At 47.4% G+C, this 22790-nt stretch overlaps 2 protein-coding genes across 3 annotated transcripts in view; one reads left to right on the plus strand and one right to left on the minus strand.

Annotated features, from left to right (window-relative positions):
* The window catches only part of SYTL4 (synaptotagmin like 4), a 29231-nt gene extending 7604 nt beyond the window's left edge, over positions 1-21627 (plus strand). For both annotated transcript variants that reach the window (XM_083424319.1, XM_083424320.1), the window contains exons 2-17: positions 703-864; positions 3018-3233; positions 4180-4289; positions 6560-6674; positions 8102-8215; positions 10004-10109; positions 10501-10591; positions 10859-10962; positions 12870-12956; positions 14075-14253; positions 15297-15399; positions 15508-15669; positions 16340-16445; positions 16713-16812; positions 17683-17891; positions 21028-21627. In XM_083424319.1, the coding sequence (XP_083280445.1) occupies positions 758-864; positions 3018-3233; positions 4180-4289; positions 6560-6674; positions 8102-8215; positions 10004-10109; positions 10501-10591; positions 10859-10962; positions 12870-12956; positions 14075-14253; positions 15297-15399; positions 15508-15669; positions 16340-16445; positions 16713-16812; positions 17683-17891; positions 21028-21170 (2052 nt within the window). In that variant the 5' untranslated portion in view covers positions 703-757 and the 3' untranslated portion in view covers positions 21171-21627. The remainder of the gene's footprint in view (positions 1-702; positions 865-3017; positions 3234-4179; positions 4290-6559; positions 6675-8101; positions 8216-10003; positions 10110-10500; positions 10592-10858; positions 10963-12869; positions 12957-14074; positions 14254-15296; positions 15400-15507; positions 15670-16339; positions 16446-16712; positions 16813-17682; positions 17892-21027) is intronic.
* LOC310669890 (tigger transposable element-derived protein 1-like) overlaps positions 1-22790 on the minus strand; it is a 406885-nt gene that overhangs the window by 48388 nt on the left and 335707 nt on the right. The gene's annotated exons all lie outside the window — the stretch shown is intronic.

Consider the following 22790-nt stretch of genomic DNA (forward strand, 5'->3'; position numbering starts at 1 on the left):
GAATACAGTGGCACTATTACTTCCCTTGATCTAGATGCATGTTCCACTTGTTTCTGCCAGTTTTCAGCTTTTTCAGTAGTTCCATTGATGAAGTATACATGCATATGCTTATGCACTTCCATCAGCTCCAGCCAACATGGCCAATGATCAAGAACAATGGGAGTTGTAGTCCTACAACCTCTACCCCATATGATGTAGTTCACAATTGTTATTTACAGAGCCTCTGCAGTATAGCGGATACAAGTCAGAGCTGTAAGTCGGGGACTTCCCAATTTTAAATCTCATCTCTCAGGAAGACTTAGGCAAGCCTCAGTATCTCTTGACCCTGGTTTCCTCACTGCCCCAACCTGCAGTAGAATGCTTGGACCTTTTGTAGGCAACTAAATTTGCAGCAAAACAATGCAAAAAAGCATCTTTTGAAACCAGGCTTACTTTAGCTAATATAGTAGGTCAGTTGCCTTCAGAGTTTTTGGTTTGCATTCGCTCGTGTCAACAGGTTACATCAGAAATTCAGAGCCTGTGGCTCTCCAAATGTTGGGACTCTGAATCCCATCATCCATTAACTTTGGCTGTGCTGGCTGGGGCTGACGGTAGTTGGAGTCCCGCAACATTTTCTGGAGGACCACAGCTTCCTTATCCCTGAGTTAAATGAACGTGTAGTATTCTTGCTCAGCTATGCTAAACTCTTAATCTTCCTTCTAGCTCTGAGAACTCTGCAGCCAGGGACCGGGAGCTGCCTTCCAACCTGGGGATAACGATGGAGGCTGTTGACTTGTCCTTCCTTTCGGAGGCTGAGAGGGACCTGATCCTCCAGGTCCTGCAACGAGATGAAGCACTGCGGAAAGCAGAAGAGAGGAGAATCAGGTGAGAACCCAAATGGCTCAGGGGTCAAGAGGGAGGCAAGAACACCGCTGCCCTTGCTTTGGAGAACTGAGCTGGTGTATGAATACAGCTGAAACCTTTGCTGCTTGCTTAAGATGACAAAAACAAGGGTGTTTACAGGTTCCTATTGGTCTGCTTCAGCTTCATGGGTTGTGCATTGTACAGGCCTGCCCTGAAGAAGTCTGGGTGATTCAGAGTAGTTTTCCCATCATAGGGATCTGCCTCATACTGCGTCAGACCATTTGTCTGTCTAGACGATTTGTTGTCTTGGAAGCTTTCTTCTGTTTGCAACCTTTGGGATCCAAAGCACTGTTTGGGGTTTTTGTCAGGAAGACAGTGAGGTACTGTCCATGTGCCTGAGATTGCCCATCTCATCATCTCCCTGCTCATTGCTAAACTCTGTAAAATTGCCCAGTTTTTATCTTTTCTTCCTCAGTGGTTGCTCTTATATTCTGTTCTGAGGCTCTGCCGCCTCTGTCTCTGCACTTACATGGGCTAAGCTAGAGCACCAGTGAGAAATATTTTGCTTTATTCATCTCTGTGTAAGATTTGTTACCTGCCCTTCACGGGAAGGGCCTACAATGAAAAGTATGATTATAAAAAACAAATTGCAATTATGAAAGATATAAAACAGTTCCAAATGGAACGGAACAGTTTATTAGCATAACTCTTTCTCTCTCTGATATACCAGTTAATTACATTAGACTTGGAGCTCGTGGTGTTTATTACACAAGGGACGTTATCCCTTACTTTATGTCTTTTATTCATTGCTTATTACAAGAGTCTCAAAGCAGCTTAAAACAAATTAAAAATGAAGCAAGTAACCTAAGCAAAATAACTAAATTATTTATTACTGCATTTATATATTTTTCTCTAAGGAGCACAGTGCTTCTCCCCTACCTCATTATATTATCACAGCAGCCTGTGAGGTTGGTAGATCTGGGTTTGAGCAGAGGTTTTCCCAGGCCTCCTGCTACTTAACTGAAAGGGCCAGGCTAAGTCCTTCTGCATGCAGGTCAGCTTCTGTGCTGTTGAGCCGTGGCCCTTTCCAGTCTGCAGAGGTACAGGCCATGTTCCTTAGCTTCTCACTCTCATCTCCATGTAGTACTCCTGATATATATACCTAGCCTTTTCCCCTAAGAGGCATTCAAGGTGGTTTACAGATAAAAATAAGAACAGCTTAAAGCACTTGGGGGGGGGGGGGACAGTAATTAAAAAATAATGAAACATTAATAGAATTAAAACTCCGCAAATAATTACAGATGCACCTCCTTACATGGGGGTTACGCTCCAGGCCCCCATGCGCATAAGGGAAAATTGTGCAGGTGGGGCGCAACCTCTAAAAAACCTCTAAACGCCCAGGTTTTCCTGCTCTCCAGATCTCTCTCCCCACACAACTCTCCCTTCAACTAGAGTTGAAGCTCTCGGACCGGTTGGAGGCTGTGCAGAAAAGCAGCTCCTCCTCCTGAACCAATGCACACATCAGCTGTTAGGCAGGGAGGCTGAGCAGAGTAAACAAAGCCCTACCGCGCCTCCAGTCTCTTTGGGGCTTCCTCCGCCCTCACTGACGTCCTCTTTGGGGAGAGTCTCCTCGCGAGCCACGAGGACTCTCCAGCTCTCTCCTGCCATTGCCTGGTATGATTCTATTTACCTCCCAGCACTGCGCATGTGTGCGGTTGTGCACAAGTCAATCATGTGTATATGGGATGATGCCTATACAATAAAAACAGCAGGGCATCATTAGAAGCAACCAATTCATCAAAGCCTGTTGGGATAAGGAGGTCTTCACCTCCTGGCAGAAGGACAGCAAGGAGGGAGCCAGTCCGGTTTCTCCAGGGAGGGAGTTGCACAGTCTGGGAGCAGCCACTGAGAAGGCCCTCTGCCGTGTCCATGCCAAGTGAGGGTGGCGGGACTGAGAGAAGGGCCTCTCGGAACCTGATCAGGTTCAACTGAGGGCATACTCTCTTTCAGATAGCTTAGACCTAAGAGTACCATCTTCACGGATGGAAGCTTTAGCTGGACCAACCAGCACCTGGATTTCTGGAGCGGATGCTGTGAGATGTATGGGAACTTAGGCTCCCTTCCTTCGTATGTGGTAGTCTTTAGTCATTCCCGCTTTGTGCTCCTTGCCACAGGCGCCTGAAGAATGAGCTGCTGGAGATCCGCAGAAAGGGAGCCAAGAGGGGAAGCCAGCGCTACAGCGAGAGGACGTGCGCCCGCTGTCAGCAGAGCCTGGGGCGGATCAGCCCCAAAGCCAATACTTGCCGTGGCTGCAACCACCTGGTGTGCAGGGACTGCCGCTCCTATAGCGCCAACAGTTCCTGGCGCTGCAAAGTCTGCACCAAGGAGGCGTAAGTTCGGCAGCTTGAGTTTGCCAGTGCTGCTTCCTGTCCTTGTGCTTCCTGTTCCTTGTCTCTTCCAGCTGCGGCTGTTTATTGCAAGATTCTAGGCCTCAATATTTACACACAACTTGTTTTGTGTAAAGGCTTTAGGATTCAGGAGTTTTAACTGTCCTGCTCAATACAGTGGTGCCTCACAAGACAAAATTAATTCGTTCTGCGAGTTTTTTCGTCTTGTGAATTTTTCGTCTTGCGAAGCACGGTTTCCCATAGGAAATGCATTGACGGTTTCCCATAGGAATGCATTGATGGTTTTAAGAAAAAGGCGCAAGACGTTTTCGTCTTGCAAAGCAAGCCCATAGGGAAATTCGTCTTGCGAAGCAACTCAAAAAACAAAAAACTCTTTTGTCTTGCGAGTTTTTTGTCTTGTGAGGCATTCGTCTTGCGAGGTACCACTGTAATTTAAACCTCTGTGCATTCTTTTTATTTTCCTTTGTAGAAAAGCATGGTGAATACAGTTAGCAAGGCTGGGTTCTTGCAGCCAAGGCCATGAGACTGGAACAAGATTTATTGAGCCAAGAATGTTGCTGTGGAATTGTTTGGGCAGTGGGAGGGCCCCATGCTAACACACCCTTGATAACTACCTACAGGGGAGCTTTGCTGTTCTTGCTGCAAAGCTGTGTCTGCAAAATCCCAAAGTCAGCAACAAAACATCTATAGGTTTCCATAAATTGTCCCCCCCATACATTAATGAGGGCTAGAAACTTGGGGTGTTTATTTTAATAAAACAACAACTCAGGAAGCCAAATTCTATTATACATAGTTGTGTAATCATCCATGCTTCAGGAAAACTAAGTGATGGTAATAACTGAGCTGAACATAAGTGATTAAATTGTTACAAATGGTCTTTTGCAGCACTCTTCTCCCTCTCCCCCTCTCTCTTTCTCTCTCTGTGCAGGGAGCTGAAGAAATCTACTGGTGACTGGTTCTATGACCAAAGAGTAAATCGATTTGCTAGCAGGCTGGGCAGCGACATCATTCGAATGTCTCTTCGGCGCAAACCACAGGGTAAGATTTCTTGACAGTTCTTGGTCTGAAGAGGAGCAAAGAGTCTGTAGCTGCTGGTTCTTATGCAGGATTTTTGTTTGTATTTTCCAATTAAACATAATCAAAAGTTTCCCCAAATAACTTATTAGCTGACAATTCATGTCCTGGTCAGCAAACTCTTTACATTCTCCACACTCTCCCCACCCTTTTAGAAATCTAGCTTGGCTTGCTTACTTGAGCTATCTGTATCTTCTCAATATCCTGTGTATTTTCATTCTTCAGCCATGGTGATGGCATGGGCTGCTGAGAAGGAAGGGAGGCAAGCAAGCAAGCAAAGCAGCCTTACCAACCCCTCTTTCTTCCTCCTTGCTGCCACCAAATGGATGTCTATTTTTTTCCTGACTTCCTCCATTGAATATTTTGGACATGAATTGGCCCAACCTACTCCTGATACAGTGGTACCCCAGGTTACGAACTTAATTCATTTTGGAGGTCCGTTCTTAACCCGAAACCATTCTTAACCTGAGGCGCGCTTTCGCTAATGGGGCCTCCCACTTCCGCTGTGCCGCCGGTGCGTGATTTCCATTCTCATCCTGGGGCAAAGTTTGTAACCCGAGGTACTACTTCGGGTTAGCAGAGTTTGTAACCCGAAGCGTTTGTAACCTGAGGTACCACTGTACTGGGTAAAGTGGCACAGCCCTTGGGTGTGGGGTAAATGACAAGGCCTTGGACCAAGTTTTTCTGAAACAAATTATTCTTACAGTTTTAGGAAGACACCAAGTTAAACATCATTTGAGGATATCATTTGAGAAAATGATTTTAGAAAAGAAAAGTTTGAAAAGCCAGCAAATAAGCAGAGAGAAACTCTGTCAGCTACTGTATTGTATTCTTTTGTTCAGCTACTGTGTTTTATTCTGTATTTATCCATTTACATTGCTCAGTCCAGCTTCTGGGTCCCTCATAATTCCCCCTTCCTCCTTCTGGCTCCTTTCTGCTCTAATGGTCTCTTAACACTATTCAACTTTCTATAACACTGGTTCCACAATAACTGCATTAACCAGTTTTCTAGCTTATAGACAGTAGCCTTATTTGCACATAAAACTATGGCAAATGATGCTTTAGCCTGAACAAGCAAGTGTGCTGCTGAGCAGTCAGAAATCTGTGGTAGTTTTGCTCCTTCCTTGTTTGGATTGCTGCTGCATCACTGGAAGCTAAGCCATGGTTTGGCACACCTGAACCTGTGCTTATGGTTTGTCTCCCCCAAACAAATTGTGACCACAAGCTCACAAAATAATAATAATAATAATAAAAAATACTGGGCACATTTTGTAGTCTATATGGAACGAGACAACCCATAAGCCTGAGTACAGATGTAATGCTAAGCCAAACCATGGCTTAATTCCTGCTAGTGTGGCAGCAGCAGGAACAGGGAGGATCAAAGCAGCTGCAATCCCCCCCCCCCGCCCCCATGCATCAATTTGTTTGCTTGTTCATTCACTCCTAAGTCATGGTTTGCTTTGGTGTTAACAGTTAATGAGGCCAAAAAATAAATTAAAAAAAATTGAAAAAATCACTCCCCCACTCAAAGATTCCAACTTTTCAGAAGTTTCCATTTGCTCCTAATTGCCAAGTTCCTAGGATGATGGGAGTGGTGTTTTTGACAATATATGGAGGACTAAAGATTGGCTAGCTCTGCACTATATATAGCCACTGAGTGAACTGGGTTTGACGCGGGTGGCGCTGTGGTCTAAACCACTGAGCCTAGGGCTTGCCGATCGGAAGATCTGCAGTTCGAATCCCCGTGACGGGGTGAGCTCCCATTGCTTGGTCCCAGCTCCTGCCAACCTAGCAGTTTGAAAGCATGCCAAAAAGTGCAAGTAGATAAATAGGTACTACTCCGTCGGGAAGGTAAACGGCGTTTCTGTGCGCTGCTCTGGTTCGCCAGAAGCGGCTTAGTCATGCTGGCCACATGACCCGGAAAAACTGTCTGCGGAAAAACGCCAGCTCCCTTGGCCTGTAAAGCGAGATGAGCGCTGCAACCCCAGAGTCGTTCTCGACTGGACTTAACTGTCAGGGGTCCTTTACCTTTACCGTTACCTTATATAAATGTTAACTATTGAATGAACCTACCTCTCAAGGTTGTTAGCTGGGTGGAAGATGCATCCTGTGTACAACCTTGAGTTCCTTGTGGGGGAAAGGTGAGCTGGAAATGTCATGAATAAATGGGGACTGCTCCCAGTATGTGTGCATTGATCCTAAAAGGTTTGTTATTTGTATCCCTTCTCTTTTAGCTAACAAAAGGGAGACAGCAGGGCAAGCTCTTCTGCAGAAGGCCCAGCTCACCGATACCAAAGGTTCCTCCAAGGCAGCACCAAGGAGTCCCCAGCAGCAATGCAAGGATCCCAGGTGACTCTCTCTCTCTCCCACCCACCCCTTCTTGCTCCACCATGCTGGGACTGTTGCAGCAACGGGAGTCTGTTTCATTCCTCTCACTAGCAGCAGTGAATATCAAAGCACATGAAGGGAAAATATCAGCATACTTACATTCCTTCAAGTATGCAGGAAGTGTATATGCCAGAGGTTTTCAACCTTTTTGGTTCACAGCTCCCATTCTTTCTGCAGCACCCCTGCGGGGCTCAGGAGCCCAGTTATATTACCCCTTGCCAAAAGAACCAGCAGCCCCTCACCACTTTTCGAACACCCTCCCTTGTTGAGTGTTCACTCAGCCTCCTCTCTTCTCCCCTCTCCTTGGGAGTCCTCCGAGCAGCCACTGCTGCCACCCATGGTATCTCAGCTGCCCAGCCTGCCCCCAAAGAGAGGTGCTTCCTCACACTGCCCCACAGGGACCTGGGAAGCAGCCCCTGGCCAGCCCCAGAGGCACCGTTCACCTGGGGAGTTTGTAGCCAAGGCTGCTGCAACAAACAGCCAATCAAAGCCTTTGGGAGGCAGAGATGCGGGAGGGCATCAAAGGAAGGGAAGGAAGGAAAGAGGGACAGAGGCCAGTGTTGCTACAGCACATTGGTTGAAAAGCACTGGTCTATGCATTTTGGGACACGGGTGGCACTGTGGGTTAAACCACAGACCCTAGGGCTTGCCGATTAGAAGGTCGGTGGTTCGAATCCCCGCAACGGGGTGAGCTCCCATTGCTTGGTCCCTGATCCTGCCAACCTAGCAGTTCGAAAGCATGTCAAAGTGCAAGTAGATAAATAGGTACTGCTCCGGGGGGAAGGTAAACGGTGTTTCCGTGCGCTGCTCTGGTTCGCCAGAAGCGGCTTAGTCATGCTGGCCACATGACCCGGAAGCTGTACGCTGGCTCCCTCAGCCAACAAAGCGAGATGAGTGCTGCAACCCCAGAGTCGGCCACGACTGGACCTAATGGTCAGGGGTCCCTTTACCTTTACCTATGCATTTTGCATTTGCATGCAGGTTGTTTTCAGGATGCAATTGCATTTTAAGAACGGAGGTTTAGAATAGCTGTAAGAAGGAAAGGTCTGCCGTTCAGCTGTGCATTGATGCTGCACATTTCATGGAAAATAGTCTTGTGTATGATGAGTGTGTTGTATGTCTCTTCCTCCCCCACCTATTACTGGAACAGAGGCCCCCAACAGCTTTTCTACTGAGATAATAGAGTTCTTCTTGCGCAATGTTCTCCACATCTGGTGTAGACAGTGATGAGCTGGGTAGATCAATGATTTGACTTTGTGTGAGACAGCTTCCTATGTCTTTGTGTTCTCTGCTGCCTGATCCTTTGAACTAGAGATGCCAGGGATTGAACTTGGGCCCTTCCACCAAGCCCCTTATTGCCGTTCACCTGTCTAGACTGTTTCTTCCAGCTTGACCCCTGATCACTTGGAGCTCCGAGATGCAAGGAGTGACACAGAATCCACTGAGAACATGAGTCTGGATGGCTTCCGCACGGTCTCTTCTCCTACAGCTCCTGGCACCAGGTTTGAAAAGACCAGTTCCGCTTCCTATAAGGTGTATATCCCAATCTGTAAGGGAATCTGTGGCTCTCCAGAAGTTGCTGAACCACAACCCTAATAATTTCTGACCATTGACTATGCTGGTTGGAACACATGGGACCTGGAAGTCCAACAACAATGCTCTCTAAAACTAGTTATTTTCTCCAGCCAGTTGATTCTTACTAATATCCAAAAACACCACTTTTCAGAATGAGCAATTGTTTTTATGCCAGCGGTTTGTGACATGATGCAATTCACTTGTTTTCTGTAGTGTCTTTTGAATGTTTGGAAAGAATCATACGGTGATGGAATCCAGAGGTGCCACAGGACAATTCCTGCGCTGTTTGAGCAGTTCTTTCCACCACAGTTAATTTCTTTGCTGAGATAGAGGGTGTACACAGCCTGCCTTTTATGTGCCCTTCAGCTTTTTCTCACCTGGTTTGCTTGTAGCAAGCTAAACGTAGAGAGATCCATATCAACTTCATGTAAATCTCCTGCGATATGACTTGCTATGATAACCTATGAGTGTCACTTCTATTTAGTGAACTACTGGATGGCCTAGATAATGGAGGTTGCATTGTGCTTTTTCCCTTTCTGGTTGGATAGCCACCTGCCATGTTCTAGTTGAGATTCCTGCATTGCAGGGGGTTGGACTAGATGGCCCTCGGGGTCCCTTCCAACTCTAAGATGCTATGAACTTCTGGTGGGAGAGAGCCACAACTTGCCCATCCTTGTTTTAGAATGTGCTGCTTTAGAATCACAGGAGCATTCTAGGCTGTTAAATCTGTTGCGCTCAACTGGGGGAAGAGAGAAGAGGAATGAATGAGGTTTGATTAGAGGGAGAGAAAAGGGAGGTAAGTTGGGGGACATAAAAGCCCTTTTCAGACTTTCCTCCCTACCCTTTCATACACCGAATGCCTGGGGTGGGGGTGGCTTGCTGGGGGTCAGGATATTGCCTGCAGAACCTGTGCCTCTGCTTTTGGGGTGGTCCTCAGTGAACTCATGCTGGGAAATAACTTCATGCATGGTGCAGAGAAAGAAAGCAGAGTTTTATTTTCTGCCTCCGGTCATACTACAAATCAAGCATTGACCAGCCTCCTTTCCCATCCTGACCAGCCTTCTAGATATTGTTGGACTACAACTCCCATCAATTCCTGATTTTAGGTGGGGCTGATGAGAGCAGGAGTCCAGAAACATCTGGGGGGGGTACAGGTGGGGGAAGGCTGAAACAGACAAAAGGAAAGATCTATTGACCCAATGCAATTTATGGAATTCGTTGCTGCACAACATGTGGCAGTTGGCTAAGGCTTTAAAAGGGGATCGCCTAAATTCATGCAGGTTTACAGCTGTTGCTAAATGGAAGGGTTAGTGGTTTTGCTTCTTCTGTGCCTCAGCTGATCCCATTCTCAGTGTGACTGCAGAAATTTCCAGGCAGACATACAGTTCCATTTCCAATCCTCGCATATAAGCTTCCTGCTTTTCCTCCCACAAATGTTCCAGGAATTTCTTATTGGTTCTGCTTTGGCTGGGCCATGGAGCAAGAGCACCCTTCAGATAGCAGTCGTGTGATAACATTGAGGAAGCAGAGCAGAGCTACTAATAAAGCAGAACAATGTGCAGATCACTAATTCACTATTATTGTGTTGATGATGCATTGCAGAAAACAACTGCAGAAAACAAGTCTGGCGGGTACCCTGTTCAGAGAGATGAATGTCCTTGGTTTGCTCTAGGAAAGATGTTCTTATGATCTCCCTGCTTTTTGTTTCTTTGCAGCCCTCAACAAGAGAGGACAAAAGCTATCAGCCCTTCAGGGTCCAATGCATCCAGCCTGACGCTCCCCAGCCGCTTCAGAGAGACTCTCCCCTCCGATTCAGATGGTGTAGGTTTGCACTGCTGCTTTGCATGTGGCTTGCTGAAACAACAGGTTTCTTTGCACGTATTTGGGCACTTTCGTATGGCTTCTTGCAGGACTTTCCCTTCCCAGGGCACCCCAACGTTTTTCATGGGCGCATGCACATTGGTCCTTGTTGGCTGTATTGATTGGCAGAGTGTAGTATTGGGTGGGCTATCGTAACTCATCTGCACATCTAAAGCTGCTGGACTCAAAAGTACCAAAAACAGCCTTTGGCGCTCGTCCTAAAGCTGGGGCTGGCCAAATGCTTTTGGGAATCAGATTTCCTTACTCTTTCTACCTGCAGTCCAGTGTGTGGGATGGTGGTTGTATGAGGGTCTTGTTTATGTTTTTGTGATGTTGGTGTATTCGTTCCTAGGACACTCGTTTGGGGATCCAAGGTGCAGCTTCAGCTGATGAGAATGAAACCTTGTTCAAGAAGAATCCCAGGAGAGTTCAGAGGCCTTCAGGTAAAAGACCCTTAGATGCAATGTTATGCTGGCCAGGGTGGTGCAGTGGTTAAGATGCTGTATTTAAACTGGAGATATTCACGTTCAGATCCTAACTCGGCCATGAACTTTATTCAAAGGAAGTTTGGACAAGCACCTGTTTGGGACAATCCTCTTGGATTGGGGTGGTGGATAAAGGGTTAGGTTTGGGTAGTGGTTCTGTGACATCTTGGCTCTGGGACGCTGAAAAGGGTAGCTCTCTCTTCTCCTGACCTATTTCTGTCACAGAATACACAAAGTCAGTGATTGACCTGCGACCAGAGGAGCCTGTTATTGAAAGTGGGCCTCTAGGAGACAGAAGCAAATCAGTCCCAGGCCTCAACGTTGAAATGGTGAGTCTTTTTTAGCCTGAGGCTTACATTCCCTTCAGGGGAGCCAGGTGTCACTAGTAGGTAGGCCCAGAAGCAAAAGTGGGCAGAGCAAAAAAAAAATGTTAATTTTACCTTTATACAGTAGGCTAATTCACCAGAGACCCCCAGAGGACATTGAACGTTTTTAAGATGGCACGCCTATGGCAGAGCCATGCAGATTTGCCTCCTCCTGTAGGAGAAGCCCCCCACTTCCCCCCAGACTGGCTGTACCTGTAGTGCTCACAGGTGAAGCTGGTTTAGTGCTCTTAAAGCCAGAACCTGAGATTTTGGTCCCCCCCCCCCCTTGGGCATCAGCTCCCATTCCTTCCCTCACGCTTCTGACACTGTTTAGGTAGGAAGGGGGAGGTTTTCCTCCACCTTTTTCTTTTCTTCCCCTTATTGGTGATTCACCTTGTCTCCTGCCTTTTTTAAGGCATTTCAGAGATTCAGGTTACAGTTGTACCTCATGTTATGTCCGCTTCATGTTACATTCTTTCAGGTTACGTCCCACGGCGACCTGGAAGTACCGGAAAGGGTTACTTCCAGGTTTTGCTGCTCGTGCATGCGCAGACACGCAAAATGACGTCATGGGCATGCGCAGAAGTGGCGAATTGCAACCCGTGCGTGCGCAGGTGCGCTGCTGCGGGTTGCGCTCTTTTCATGTCCAGTTCATGTGTCCAGTTCTGGGCAGCACAGTTCAAGAAGGACACTGACAAACTGGAACGTGTCCAGAGGAGGGCAACCAAAATGGTCAAAGGCCTGGAAACGATGCCTTATGAGGAACGGCTAAGGGAGCTGGGCATGTTTAGCCTGGAGAAGAGGAGGTTAAGGGGTGATATGATAGCCATGTTCAAATATATAAAAGGATGTCACATAGAGGAGGGAGAAAGGTTGTTTTCTGCTGCTCCAGAGAAGCGGACACGGAGCAATGGATCCAAACTACAAGAAAGAAGATTCCACCTAAACATTAGGAAGAACTTCCTGACAGTAAGAGCTGTTTGACAGTGGAATTTGCTGCCAAGGAGTGTGGTGGAGTCTCCTTCTTTGGAGGTCTTTAAGCAGAGGCTTGACAACCATATGTCAGGAGTGCTCTGATGGTGTTTCCTGCTTGGCAGGGGGTTGGACTCGATGACCCTTGTGGTCTCTTCCAACTCTATGATTCTATGTTGTGAATGGGCCTCCGGAACGGATCCCGTTTGCAACCAGAGGTACCACTGTACTGAGGATTCTGCTGGAGAGCAGGAAGACCTCCAGATAATGTACTCCACTGAAGTGGTGTGGCTTGGGGAGAGGGAGTGTGGCTTGAGATTTCCCACACCAATGTTGAGTCAAATACTGAGAAGCGCTCTCTGCGTCCTGGGGATATTTGATGTAGGGGTAGTATTAGTGGACTTCCTTGAATCTAAAAAATATATATATCATTATGGGACATGAAGGGGGAGGCGGTTCCTTAAGCAGGACCAGCCCAGTCATAGAGGCAACCCTCACAACCACCTGGGATGCTGAACTTCCAAGAGCTCCTGCTGTGGCTATGTCAGCATTTTGGTGAAAGAACTTCTGTCTTTGCTTTTGGAGGTGGTGCATAGATGCAGCTTAGCAGCTCATTTGGCTGGGTGGTGTGTCATTTCATACGACACAGTCAAGAGAGCCTTTTGATCTCCAATGGCCACCTGGAGGCATAGGCACAGCTGTAAAAAGAAGTGATGGTATGCAAAATAAAGATGCACTCAATAGCTCATAATAAAACAAGACACTGGAGGAGGGCGGTGATGAGCTGGGAGACTTTTGAACTTGCCTGGGGCTGCAGACTGAGTCATCAGTCTTCCCTTTGGGAGGTTGTGCTGATGCTGTTTAGGATGAAGCTGAGCTGTGTGTGTTTTCTTCTCTAGGAAGAGGAAGAGGAAGACATAGACAGCCTGGTAGAGATTCACCGGAGAAGGACAGCCAGATGCAGCATGCGTAGCGGTACATCCTCGGTGGGTCCCGGTACCAATGCCTGTTGCCTAGGACTCTTTTGAAGAAGGGTGGGGAACCTGTGAGACTCCAGCTCCCATCAGCCCCCAGGCAGCATGACCAATGGCCAAGGCTGATGGGAATTGTGGTCCCAAGAGTGTGACATGGGTTCTCCATACTTGGCTTGCAGAGCATAATGTTCCTTCTTTTGCATTCCTATCAAGCCCAAGATATTTATTTATTACATTCTATTTACAGAAAGAAAATGTCTATACCATCAGCATTAAAAGGGGGGTGGAATAGATTGTGGTGGTGAACAGCACAAAAGCGACAGTAGAATTTCATTCATAAAGCAAATGCATTGTAACTCAGTGGGTCAGCTTAATATGTCACAGGAAAACTGCCTGAGGCTGAGTCTGACCACTGGTCTATCTTGCTCAGTGTTGTCTACTATGCTGACTGGCAGAAGCTCTCCAGGGTTTCAGACAGATATTCCCAATCCTACCTGGAGATGCATGCAAAGCAGATGCCCTACCACTGAGCTACGGCTCTTCCCCCGTTAGCGCAGCTGGATTAAGATAGGTGATCTCCAGGGTAGGGGGGCTTCTTTGCCTCCGTTGCTGTCAGGTAGGACAGTCACTCTTCCTATCCATGCAAGAAGTGGTGGAATTCAGTGATGGGATTGAAACTAAAAACAAAAGCTGTGGTGGGACCTTAAGGATGAACAGATTTTTAAAACAGCATAAACTTTCAAGATCAGAGGCCTTTTCACCTCCTGAAAAAATTATGCTGTGCCAAATTATTATTGTTGTTCTTATTATTTATATACCACCCTTCATCACAAGATCTAAGGATGGATCATGGGATAAAAACGCAAGGTAAAAACATAAGCAAACAATTAAAACAATACCCCCCCCCCAATCTTTTAACTGCCCTGTTGTTTTGCTACAACAGACTGAACGCTGCCCCCACTTTTTGGATGGAAATGTAGGTTGAACATTTTGGTTAAAAACCTTTCGGAGTTGGTTACAGTAGCTGGTCTGCACGTGCAGCAGAATCTCATGGTGACATTGGTTGAATCTGGGCCAGGAAGGCAGAATTCAGTGGGTGGTAAACGATGCTGCTTCTTTTCTTTTCTCAGAGCACTTTGGGAAGCATGGTCAGTATCTACAGCGAGGCGGGCGACTTTGGCAATGTCTGTGTTACGGGAGAAATTGCCTTCTCCCTGAGCTATGAGCAGAAGGTGCAGACTCTCTTCATCCATGTGAAGGAGTGTCGCCAGCTGGCCTATGCTGACGAGGCCAAGAAGCGCTCCAACCCGTGAGTGTGCATCATCTTGTGCTGGATGTGTGGGGAGGAGGGACATTGGACTCTCCTGCTTATGTGGGTGAGCTTACACCTAGCAGTAGGACAGGAATAAGTGGTTTGGTTTCCAGCCTGTAGCAACAAATTAAGTGGGTCGCTTTGGACATGGTACAGATTAGTAGCTGAGGAAGCTTGGCTATAGTTTAGAAGTGTAATTGCAGCATCAGCTGCTCTCCCTCCTAGAGACAGGAGGTAGAAAGCAAAAGCAGACAACCAGCTGTAAACCGTGTGTTTCCTAGATTTATTTGAAAGCTCAGCTATGGGCCAGGTTTGGTTCTAAAGTACGGTGAATGCAAACCATGTGTGTGGTTGTTTTTTTTAATGTGATGCCTGAAATTGAGTTCCGTTGTGTTCACGTGTACTTTTTCATTTGTTGTATAATTTTTAATTTAAGAGGGACCAAAAGCAGGTGTAAAAGCACTTTGAACGAACGAACACACATTTTAATCAAACACTCTTTTAGCATGGTTAAATGTGGGCTGCTTTTGGGACAAAATTGCAGTGCTGTGCTTCCAAGACAGAATAGTTATGCGAGAGGACAGCTAACAGTGTTCTCTCCTCCTTCTCCAGCCCTTGCCCCATTTTTAGCAAAATAGTTTACGCTGAGATGGTGAGTGATTCAAGGCCACCTGGTGGTTTTCATGACTGAGGCTGCAGAGGTTTCATCTCTGGTTTCGCCAGTTTTAGTCCAGTGCACTACATTAAGAGCAATCACGAGGAGGGCTGCAATCTGTAGTTGAAATGTTTCACACACAAGTGTGAACTATCTAAAAATGTGGGGTTTTGGGGGGTGGCCCTCAGCAAATAGTTATTTTTTGTAAGGACTCACTGTGTGGATACATCCCGCCTCTCAGCACACCAATGCAATTGCACTGCCACTTTATCCAAAGCTGTCTGCTTCACCAGTCTCATCACCATTAAACAGAGGTGTGTGGGACCATGGAAGGAAAGGGAGATAACTGGGCAAGGTGTAAACCTACATGTTTTATCTCTCGCAGGTATGTGAAGACATACCTCCTCCCGGACAAATCCCGCTCAGGGAAGCGGAAAACCACCATCAAACGGAACACCGTCAACCCACTGTACAACGAGCTGCTCAAGGTGTCTGAGAGTTGTGGGCAGGGGGCTAGCCAGGCTTGTGTAGGTTGTGCTCTTCTGTGGAAGCTATCCTTGCTAAATACGCATCCTCTCTTTTTTGTTTTCTTGCAGTATGAGATCAGCAAGGCCCTCCTGCTGACGAGGACCTTGCAGTTCTCTGTCTGGCACCACGACCGTTTTGGCCGGAACACTTTCTTGGGAGAGGTGGAGGTCCCGATGGACACCTGGAACTTTGAGAGCCCGTTGGAGGAGTGCCTCCCCCTGCATGGCAAGGTTTGCCCCACCCCACTGCTTGCTTCCATGGTGCCCCTGTCATGTAGCTTCAGCTGAAACAGGTTTCTTGGGAGCTCCAGGAAGTCTTGCTAAACTCAGTTCTCAAGCTTCTAGTTCTAGGTCATTGCCTCTGTGTTCAGCTGCGTTTTTGGTTTAAATAACAAACAGGGAATCTTCCTTGCCTCCCGTTTTGTTGTAATTCCAGTTGCAGGTGAAGATCTCTCCCATTTTCGCACATTTTCAATCATTTTAATTGCTTCTTTTCTCAATATTTTAATTCTTTGAAGCTGCATCCCAGGGATTGTTCTATAATGTGCTTGCTTCAATCACTTTTTAAAATACGTTTTGTTTGTTCTCTTTGCAAGCTGTCCTGGAAATGCCAATTTTGACACTGAAAGGGTGGAGGCATTATGCATTCTTTGAGCCACTCCTCCCTGCCCATATATATATATTTAGGTATCCTCTAATTTATTCTCCTTCACAGCCACTTTAGAAAAACCCCCACCCCATCTGTAGAACCTGCCGCAGAATAGCCCCCTCCTCCATATCTTACACAGAGCCATCTCAGTGTCATCTCCTTGCATCAGTAAATCCTGCAGGAATCTGATTGGTTGTGCAAACCTTTTATTCATGATATGCTAATATTTATCATTGCCCATTCCTGTCCTAGAATGCTGCAGACCCATCTGCTTCTCCTCAATACAAAGGCGAATTGGTGGTTTCTTTGAAGTTCATTCCACCTGCTAAGCATGCCAATGCAGGAAACGGAAGAAAAGGTGAAGATTCAGTGTAACGCAACCAGTTCCCCCCCTGAATGCAACAGAAACCATACACGTGGCAGCTGTCTGGTTTTTCTCTTTATTCGTATCCAAACCTTTCCTCAACTCCATAAGGTGTAGAAACTTGACTTCAATTCTGATAACAATCTGCTTTTCCTGTTCTGTGTGGTTGGTAGGGTGGCTTTCATACCACCCTGGTTAGAGGAAGCTTTGGGACTGGGGAACTCCTGCCGTTCATTCTCATCACAGGGGTCTCTTTGTTAGGCAAAAAGGAAGACGGTGGTGAACTTCAGGTCTGGATCAAAGAGGCTAAGAACTTGACAGCAGCCAAATCTGGAGGGACATCTGACAGCTTTGTCAAGGGGTGAGCAAATGGGAGCTTGCTAAAACTGTGTGATGGGTGGAAAGGAGACTGGAGACTGAGGGTTAATTGTTGCCCTGCCCAGGTACCACAGGGGTTGTGTGTGCATCTGATTATACAGTGGTGCCTCGCAAGACGAAATTAATTCGTTCCGCGAGTCTCTTCGTCTAGCGGTTTTTTCGTCTTGTGAAGCAACCCTATTAGCGGATTAGCGCTATTCGTGGTTTAGCGGCTATTAGCGGCTATTAAAGGCTTAAGGGATTAGCGGATTAGCTGCTAAAAGGCTATTAGCGGTTTAGCGGCTTAGAAAAAGGGGGTGGGGAGCGAAAAAAAATCTCAAGACTCGCAAGACATTTTCGTCTTGCGAAGCAAGCCCATAGGGAAATTCGTCCTGCGAAGCGCATTGAAAAATGGAAAACCCTTTCGTCTAGCGGGTTTTCCGTCTTGCGAGGCATTCGTCTTGCGGGGTACCACTGTAGAAATAATTATTTTGCATTTCATGTAGTATCTTGCACAGCAATATGAAACAAGTGTGCTTGGCTCTGGGTAGCAATTGATTTGTGGCTGTGCAAATCCTTCAGAGTTTTAAAAGGGGCTGGATCTGAGTCTTATAGAAGAGAAGCACTTTGACTTTGAACTATGCATACGGCACATAGTTTTGCGTTTACAGGTCACAGGAAAAGCGCTCGCAGGGTGCCCTCTTGTGGCTGCTGAGAATTCTCTCCGCAGCTTCTTAAGCACAAGAAATTTGCAGAGAGATCTTCAAAAGATGCTGAGTTTCCTCCCCCCCCCCCAAGCTACCAATTTCTGCAAGTCCTGGTTGCAGTAGCCTCTTTAATAAGAGAGAGGCATTTTCCCCTCCCTGGTCCACAGGTATTTGCTCCCTCTGAGGAACAAGGCCACTAAAAGGAAGACACCAGTCGTGAAGAAGAGCCTGAACCCCCACTACAACCACACCTTGGTCTACAACAACATCAGTCCTGAAGAGCTGCCGCACATCTGCCTGGAGCTTACTGTGTGGGACCGGGAGCCCCTTTCCAGCAACGATTTCTTGGGAGGGGTCCGACTTGGAGTTGGGAATGGTGAGGAATCTTCTTAGGGCATGCATATGTGTTTGTGTGCGTGCTCATGGGTGCACCTGTCCCATCAATGGAGATTATCTTCTTTAGATGGATTATTCCTCCCACTTGCTCAAAAAACGGTGTTGTGCCAATCACTGCACTCAGTTAAGCTTCCACTTAAGCTAGAGGCACTCCTGAACCCTAGCTCCCATCTCGTCTAGCCTCCTTCGCAGCAGTAGGGTTCTTCTAGGGCAGAGTTCCCCAAATTTGGGACTCCAGCCGTTGTTGTTTTTAACTACAACTCCCATCATCCCTAGCCAGCAGGGTCAGTGGTCAGGGATGATGGGAACTGTAGTCCAAAAACAGCTGGAGGGCCAAGTTTGGGAAACCCTGTTCTAGGGGAAAGACCATAGTTCAGTGGTCGGCACACTGCTTTGCATGCAGAAGGTCCCAGGTACCATCCATGACATCTCCTTTATTAAAGGGCTGGGAAAGGTTCCCTGCCTGAATGCCTGGAGAGCGTTCTTTATTTCAAATGGTATTGCCTTCTGTTCTGTGTACAGGGGAAAGGGTCACAGAAATAAAGTTGTGGAGCTGGAAGCTGTGGAATTTACCGTATTTTTCGCCCCATAGGACACACCAAGTTTTTTGGGGGGGAAATAAAGGGGGAAAAAATTATTTCCCCCCCAGGCACTTGTGGGGCCGGCAGCGGCCGGCAGCGGGGAGAAGCGCTCTTCTCCCCGCCGCCCGCCTTCAGATCTGGTCCGGGGACGCGCTGCGCCTCCCCACTGTCCCCGGAGCTTGTGGGGCTGGCGGCGGGGTCTCCCCGCCGTCAGCCTCCAAACCACTTCTGGAGACAGCAGGATGGCGGCGTTCCGCCTTCCTCTGTCCCCCGACCTTGTGGGGCTGGGGCTCTCCTGAAGCCTGCAGAGTGAGAGGCGTCGGTGCGCACCGACCCCTCTCTCCAGGCTTCAGCGAAAGCCTGCATTCGCCCCATAGGACGCACACACATTTCCCCTTCATTTTTGGAGGGGGAAAAGCGCGTCCTATAGGGCAAAAAATACGGTAAATATCCACCACTGTGCAGTTTTGATTCCTGGATGATATACCACCACCTGCCTTGCATATAGAAGATCCCAGTTTTAGTCCCTGGACTCTCCTGATAGGGCTAGGAATGTTCCCTGCCTGAAACCCTGGAGAAACGTTGCCAGGCAATGTAGAAATGGCTGAGCTAGATGGACCCGATGGGCTGACTCCGCATAAGGCAGCTTCCTGCATTCCTAGGTTCTTGCTCCTTCATCCTCCTTTATAAGGCCTGGTCTTTTCAGCCATTGCTTTCCATCCATGGCTCCAGTCAGTTTTACGTTATCTGACGGGCTGCTTTTCCACATTGAACTCAACACCTGAATCTGATCCCAATAAAGCATTTAACTTAATTATAAAAAATGCATAACGTATGCTTGTTACAGAACACTTCAACCCAAGCCAGACAAAATAAACACTTCAGTAAATGTAGCATCCACTAAACATTACAATAAAATAACCTAAATCTTGATACATAACAAGCAGAGAGCTAAATTCGAAGTTGATGGGCCAAAAAGTAGATATGAGAAAATAAATACGCACAACTAGTACTTGTCTTGCTGCCCTCCCAAGGGGCCACAGCAGGGTACGGGTGGGTCTTCATAGCGGGCTCCCTCATTTCTGGCCATTTCTCTTTCTCTCTACAGACACCCACAGCGTCCATTTAAAGCACTCTTATGCAATTTTAAACAGTCATAGCTCCCCCTCCCTCAATGAATCCTGGCAACTGTAGTTTGTTAACGGTGCTGGCTTTGCAGAGCTACAGTTCCCAGCGCCCTTAACAAGGTACAGATCCCAGGACCCTCCATGACTGTTAGAAATGTTATAAGATGGCTTTAAGTGGTGCGGATATGACGCAATTCTCTCGTTTTACTGTGAAAATTTGTATTGAAACAGAGTTGAAAAACGCAACGAAAGGGAAGAATGCCACATGCAGTGGCATAGCGTGGGGGGTGCAGGGGGGGCCGGCCGCACCAGGCGCAACATCTGGGGGGGGCACGCTCGCACTCGCAGCTCTCTGCCCCTACCTGGCTCACTCACTCTCTCTCACTGCAGTGCTGGCTGTGCGAATCCGATCCGAGCCGCCGGGTCGCCGCCCACTGTGGAGGGGAGGGTGCCAGGCGTGCGGTGCGGTGCGGAGAGAGAGCGAGGGACTATCTGGGGGAGGGACAGTGCAGCGGGGGGGCGGCGCAAATTACTTGCCTTGCCCCGGGTTAGGGGGCGCAAATTACTTGCCTTGCCCCGGGTGCTGACAACCCACGCTACGCCACTGGCCACATGGTATTAAAACAAGAGGTCCCACAGTTTATCTGAGGACAGCTCTATTAAGCAAAATCCAGTTTTTTGTGAGGGAGTGTTACTTGAGTAGACGACATTTGGGGATGGAGGTGTGACACATGGTGATTTTAGCCTTTTCAGTGCTGAAGACAGAACACGACTGGGCACTCAAATAAAACATCAGGTTTAGCAACGCCTTCACAGATTTTGTAGCTCATGCTGGCCTAGCGAACTCCTGGTGCACGGCTTATACCAGTGTCAGATATTACACATGTTCATTCTAGTGAGTTAAAAAAAAAAAGGTATGTAAATATTACACAGATATGATTTACCTGTCCTGTGACTTTTTTGGCAGGGAGGGGGGAATAACTAACGGGAATAGCACCTGCTTTGCATTCAGAAAGCCCTAGGTTCAGATCCTGGCATCTCCAGCTAAAATTAATTTGGTAGCAGGTGAGCAAAGACCATTGCCTGAGTGCCTGGAGAGCTGCTGCCTGCCAGAGTAGACAATACAAGTCTAGATGGGCAGGGCCTGATCTGCAATGAGAAATATGCTCTTGGGACTCCCATTATTCCCAGCCAGCGTGGCCAGTGCGGCAGGGTTGGTGGGAGCTGTAGTCTGGACAGCACCAGGAGGGCCACAGGTGCCCCCCACTCCTGCTCTGTGACTTTGCTAGGGATACTTGGATAACCAAATCAGTTCCATCAGTTGGTCAGGATGGTGAAAGTGGACCTTGGCTATTTTGTGTACTCGGCTGACCCCGCCTTTTTTCCTTTCAACTACTTGTCTCTTCAGGGATGAGCAATGGCCAACTGGTGGACTGGATGGATTCTACCGGAGAGGAGATTAGCCTGTGGCAGAAGATGCGCAAGTACCCCGGATCGTGGGCAGAGGGAACCCTTCCCCTTCGCCCCACCATGGCCAGGGCAAGGCCATAACTTTGTTCCAGCTGGCTTTTGAGATGGGGCACAGGAGGCAAATGATGGCCAGGTTCACTGCACTAGAGAGTTTATGGGATGCAGCAACAAGACTTCCTGGCTTTACACCACTTGCAGCAATAGAACTAACTTTTGAAATGGCCCATGAAGCTGGCTTGTTCTGGAGAGAAGTTCTGGGCAGTCTGTTCCAAGGATATTTTGTCTTACGACCAACTTTACTGGGATTGTTTTCTGTGCAGACCCTTTCCAGGGGGTGTCCTGCCAAAGTGCCTTTTTAAAATGCCTTATTTTTCCTTATTTTCTTTACCCCTCAAACTCCCTTTCCTATTTTTCTTTTTTTCCTGAAGCCTTCTGCAACATACTGCATCTCTGCATCCTGTTCTTGATTTTAAATGCTAACACCTTCTGTTCTGTGCACAGCAGAAAGGGTCACTGAAATAAAGTTTGGGTGTATGAAGCTGGAGGCTGTATAATTTAAGTATCTACTTTTTATTACTGTATTAGCAGGAGATGAAGACATGGTGCTCAATGATATGGAGAGAAAGGAGGGGGAGGAGGAGGAGATGCAGTTCAAGTAATGACCAGGCTGCTGTTCCATTGTTTGGTGACTCTGGCTTTCCCCCACTTAGTGATGAGGGCATGGCAGCATGGTGAAATGCATATTTGGGGAAGAGGCATAACTTAATGGCAGAGCCCACCTGCCTTGCAAACAGAAGGTCCCACGTTCAGTCCCAGCATCTCCAGGTAAAGTTGTGAGAGACATACTCCGTATCTAAAAACCTAGAGAATTGCTGCTAGACAGTGTGGACCAGTCATGGCCAAACTTGGTCCTCCAGCTGTTTAGGGACTACAATTCCCATCATCCCTAACCACTGGTCCTATTAGTTAGGGATGATGGGAGTTGTAGTCCCTAAACAGTTAGAGGACCAAGTTTGGCCATGCCTGGTCCACACTGTCTGGCAGCAGCTCTCTAGGTTTTTAGATACGGAGTATGTATCTCACAACTTTACCTGGAGATGCTGGGACTGAACATGGGACCTTCTGTTTGCAAGGCAGATGCTCTGCCACTAAGTTACGCTGGAGGGCCAAGTTTGGCCATGCCTGGTGTAGACAAATGCTGGGCTAGATGGACTGTGACTAGGTATAAGGCAGCTTCCTACATTCCTGTAACGCTTAGCCAAAGTCTGCTTTCCTTGTAGGGTCTACCCATTAGCTCTAGGCCTTCATTCCAGATCAAAAGAGAATAAATTTGTTCCATCTTCTGTGTAACAGCCCTTCAGATTCTTGAAGGCAGAATATTAAGAAGAAATTAGATAAGAACCCTTTCGCTTGTTATATAGAGAGTGTCTTTTGTTTGGGGGCAGGTTTTGTGTGTGTGTGAGTGTGGAAGAACATTCAGCTATGTGAGCCTTTTGCCCCTAGCTTGGAAAGGTTAGAATCCAGACTGCATATTTATTACCGCTGTGGGAACTAGGACTAGAAGTAGGACACTGCTTCGTGAGAAGTCCTGAGAACAGGAGAACAGATAATGCTATTTAAATTTTGTGCAGGGGATTTGGGTATTTCTTTAATGCTCCCCATAATAACCACCCTCTCTGCTGGGAAACCAGCATAGCAAGG

Source organism: Podarcis tiliguerta (genome assembly GCF_965153285.1).
Source record: "Podarcis tiliguerta genome assembly, chromosome: Z".
NCBI lineage: Eukaryota > Metazoa > Chordata > Lepidosauria > Squamata > Lacertidae > Podarcis > Podarcis tiliguerta.